General features: G+C 44.3%; 1 protein-coding gene across 1 annotated transcript; it reads left to right on the top strand.

The window, feature by feature from the left end:
* Nucleotides 1-1,859: 1,859 nt before the first annotated feature.
* LOC127137700 (uncharacterized) lies at nucleotides 1,860-2,603 on the top strand. Its single transcript, XM_051064134.1, has one exon. It carries the CDS (start codon nucleotides 1,860-1,862, stop codon nucleotides 2,601-2,603), a length of 744 nt encoding a protein of 247 aa, XP_050920091.1.
* The last annotated feature ends 797 nt before the right edge of the window (nucleotides 2,604-3,400 follow it).

The raw sequence follows: 3,400 nt of genomic DNA, 5'->3' as shown, positions 1-3,400 counted from the left end.
ATCCGCATTCATGTCATCGACAATAAGATTTTACAAGGAACTTAAAAGGTCTATTTGCAAATTCTCAGACATGGATAAGCAAAGAAGGAATACGAAGAAGTACAGTTTCAGACAACCCGACTTGAGAGAGTTAAGGCGTCTGACATATTATGTATTAGAGCCCTTGGAGTTCAAAGCTCGCCATGGGAAGCTTCTAGCTATTCTCTCTACCAAGGTGGATGAGGGTCTGATGAGTGTGTTGGTGCAGTTCTACGATTTTCTATATCGGTGCTTCACTTTTCCGGATTTCCAGCTTTTGCCTACTTTGGAGGAGTACTCTTATCATGTGGGTATACCTATTCTTGACCAATTGTCGTTCAGTGGTTTGGAGCAGATTCCGTCTTCTCAAGAGATTGCTGACATGCTTCATGTGGAGGTATCTGACATTGTTGCCAATATGAATACCAAGGGTGGAAGTCACGCTCTCCCGTCTGATTTTCTGATTGCCAAAGCTACCTTCTTTGGGAAGGCCATGAGTAAGGAAGCTTTTGAAGCCATATTTGTACTCCTCATCTATGGGCTAGTGTTATTTCCCAACATCGACAACTTCGTGGATGTGAACGTTATTAGGATTTTCTCTTCTCTTAATCCCGTTCTGACTCTGTTGGGTGACACTTATTTCTCTTTTCGTATGAGGAATGCAAAGGGTGGTGGTTCCATTGTATGTTGTCTGCCTCTGTTGTACAAGTGGTTTATTTCGCACTTGCCTCAGACGCTTGCCTTCAAGGAGAACAAGGGATGTCTACGGTGGTCCACGAGACTTATGTCTCTCACTAATGATGATATCTCTTGGTATAATCGTGTTTATGATGGCATTAAGATTATTGATTCTTGTGCTGAGTTCTCCAATGTACCTCTTCTTGGTACATGTGGTGAAATTAACTACAACCCTGCTTTGGCTCGCCGTCAGCTTGGGTTCCCCTTAAAGGATAAACCTAACAACATTTTGTTGGAAGGCTTATTCTTTCAAGAGGGTAAAGATCCCCAAAACCTGAAGGATAGGATGGTCCACGCCTGGCGCAAGGTTCATAGGAAAGGGAGGAATGAGCTTGGTCCGAGGAATTGTGTTGCTTTGGAGCCTTACACCTCTTGGGTAAGGAAGAGAGCCCTCGAGTACTGCATGTCGTATGAGTATCCGAGACCTACCCCTATGGTTATGGTTAGGCCTTCAACCCTCCCTAATCAAGGAGTAGAGGAGTTGAGAGACGAAGACTGTTCGCGTGCTTGGGTTCGTGAGTGTGAGGAGCTTCTTCAGCAGCTCAAGGATAAGGATGCAATGATCGAGTTTCTAGAGCATTAGGTTATTGATGAGCCCAATGATATGGTTACTTCTCTCCTACCTCACTCGTCTAGGTTTTGGAAGAAGAGATACGATCAGCTCTCCAAGGAGAAGGCCGACATGGAAGCAGCTTATGAGAGAGAGGTGAAGAGGCCTCGTGTGACGTATCTTCCGATCTCGAAGGCTTTAGACGACTGCTTATAAGGCTCCATAGGATGTTTATTCTCCTTTTATCTTGTATTATATTTGGTTACCGAGACTGTACTACTTCTTTGGTATAAAAAGTTTCCAAATATTATATTGCTATGAGTATTCCACATATGTCTCAAAAAGTTCAATATTTTCAAAATATTTGCAAATAGATCCTTATAAAGTTCCTTCGATAAAAAAAATAAAAACATATGCATGAGCATTGCATGCATCAGATGCATAAGCAGGTTTTGGTTCCGAGCTCTTGATACAGTGGTCTAACTCTTTGCTCTTCATTTATTTTGAAGACAAGCTGACGCATTTGTACCACACTCGCGCAAACGTCAAAGAAATGGCTGAACAACTAGAGAACAAGAACGGAGAACTCAAAGAGGAAGTCAGGCGATTATCTGCTCTGGGGAAGTCCCTGCTTCAAGCTCATAAGCAAGTTGTAAATGTGCAAGCATTCGCGTCCAATCAAGTGCCTGAGGTAGCTCCTACCTCTATACCAGCCCCTGCTATGGGATCAGCCAATGTCATGCCTTCCGGTTACCCTTGGGGGATGCCCCATAATTTCATGCTCAAAGGACATCATCCGCAAGCGCAAGTTCAGTCGGCCTCTAGCCCGGTCCCTATGGTGCCATCCCTGGTGGTTAATTCTGTTCCTACTCCAGCTCCCATTCCTCAAGTCCGTGTTGACGAGAATATCCACCATTCCGAGGCCTTTGAGAACCCGGATGTGTATGACAAGTTAGACGAGATGAGAGACCAGTTCTCTAACTTGAGGAAGGAAATGAAGGCCCTCCGAGGGAAAGACTTGTTTGGGAAAAGTGCCTCTAAGCTCTGTTTGGTCCCATATGTGAATATTCTGGTGAAATTCAAGGTCCCTGACTTTGAAAAATACAAGGGGAATAGTTGTCCGCTCAGCCATTTGGTCATGTATACTAGAAAAATGTCTATGCATACCGACAATGATCAACTACTCATCCATTATTTTCAAGATAGCCTGTCTGGCGCTGCTTTGAAATGGTATATGGGTCTTGATTGTGGCTCTGTACGCACTTTCAATGACCTCGGTGAGGCTTTCGTAAAGTAGTACAAATACAACGTGGATATGGCTCCGAACAGAGATCAACTAAGAGCGATGTCCCAAAAAGATAAGGAAACCTTCAAGGAATATGCCCAGAGGTGGAGGGAATTGGCAGCTCAGATAGTGCCACCATTGGAAGAGAAGGAGATGACCAAGATCTTTTTGAAGACTTTGAGCTCTTTCTATTATGAACGTATGATTGCTAGTGCTCCCTCGGACTTTACCGAAATGGTAAATATGGGGATGAGGCTAGAAGAGGGAGTCCATGAAGGACGTTTGTCCCGTGATGATAATTCTTCGGCAAAGAAATATGGAGGATTTTTCAGAAAGAAGGAAGGGGAGACTCATGCTATTTCTTCCCATAGTAAAAGAAGACCCTCTGTGAGGAGGAAGGAAGCTCGACCAACTGTCAACCAACACCAGGTGGCTCATATAGCACCTGCTTTCAGAGAAGCTCAACAACCACAACAACAATCTCGTCAATAACAATAGGCTTACCAGCCTCGTAGCAACAATAACAACAACAGCACCAACAATTATGAGAGGAAGAGGGTGACTTTTGACCCGATCCCTATGACCTACGCTGAACTGTACCCTTCCTTAATTGATAGGAAGTTGATAACTCCATGTGATCCTCCTGCTGTGCCAGCCGATCCTCAATGGTGGTACAAGCCTGAACTTCATTGTGTGTATCATTCCGGTGCGCCCGAACATGATGTGGAGAACTGCTTTCCGTTGAAAACCAAGGTGCAAGACCTTGTGAGGAGTGGGATATTATTCTTTGAGGATGTAGGCCCGAATGT

Source organism: Lathyrus oleraceus, chromosome 4 (assembly GCF_024323335.1).
Source record: "Lathyrus oleraceus cultivar Zhongwan6 chromosome 4, CAAS_Psat_ZW6_1.0, whole genome shotgun sequence".
Lineage (NCBI taxonomy): Eukaryota > Viridiplantae > Streptophyta > Magnoliopsida > Fabales > Fabaceae > Lathyrus > Lathyrus oleraceus.
Note: the sequence above shows the minus strand (reverse complement) of the source record. Positions and strands in the feature narration are given on the sequence as shown.

Coding starts and splice junctions, on each gene's coding strand:
- LOC127137700 (XM_051064134.1), top strand. CDS start 1,860: ATGGCTGAACAACTAGAGAACAAGAACGGAGAACTCAAAGAGGAAGTC.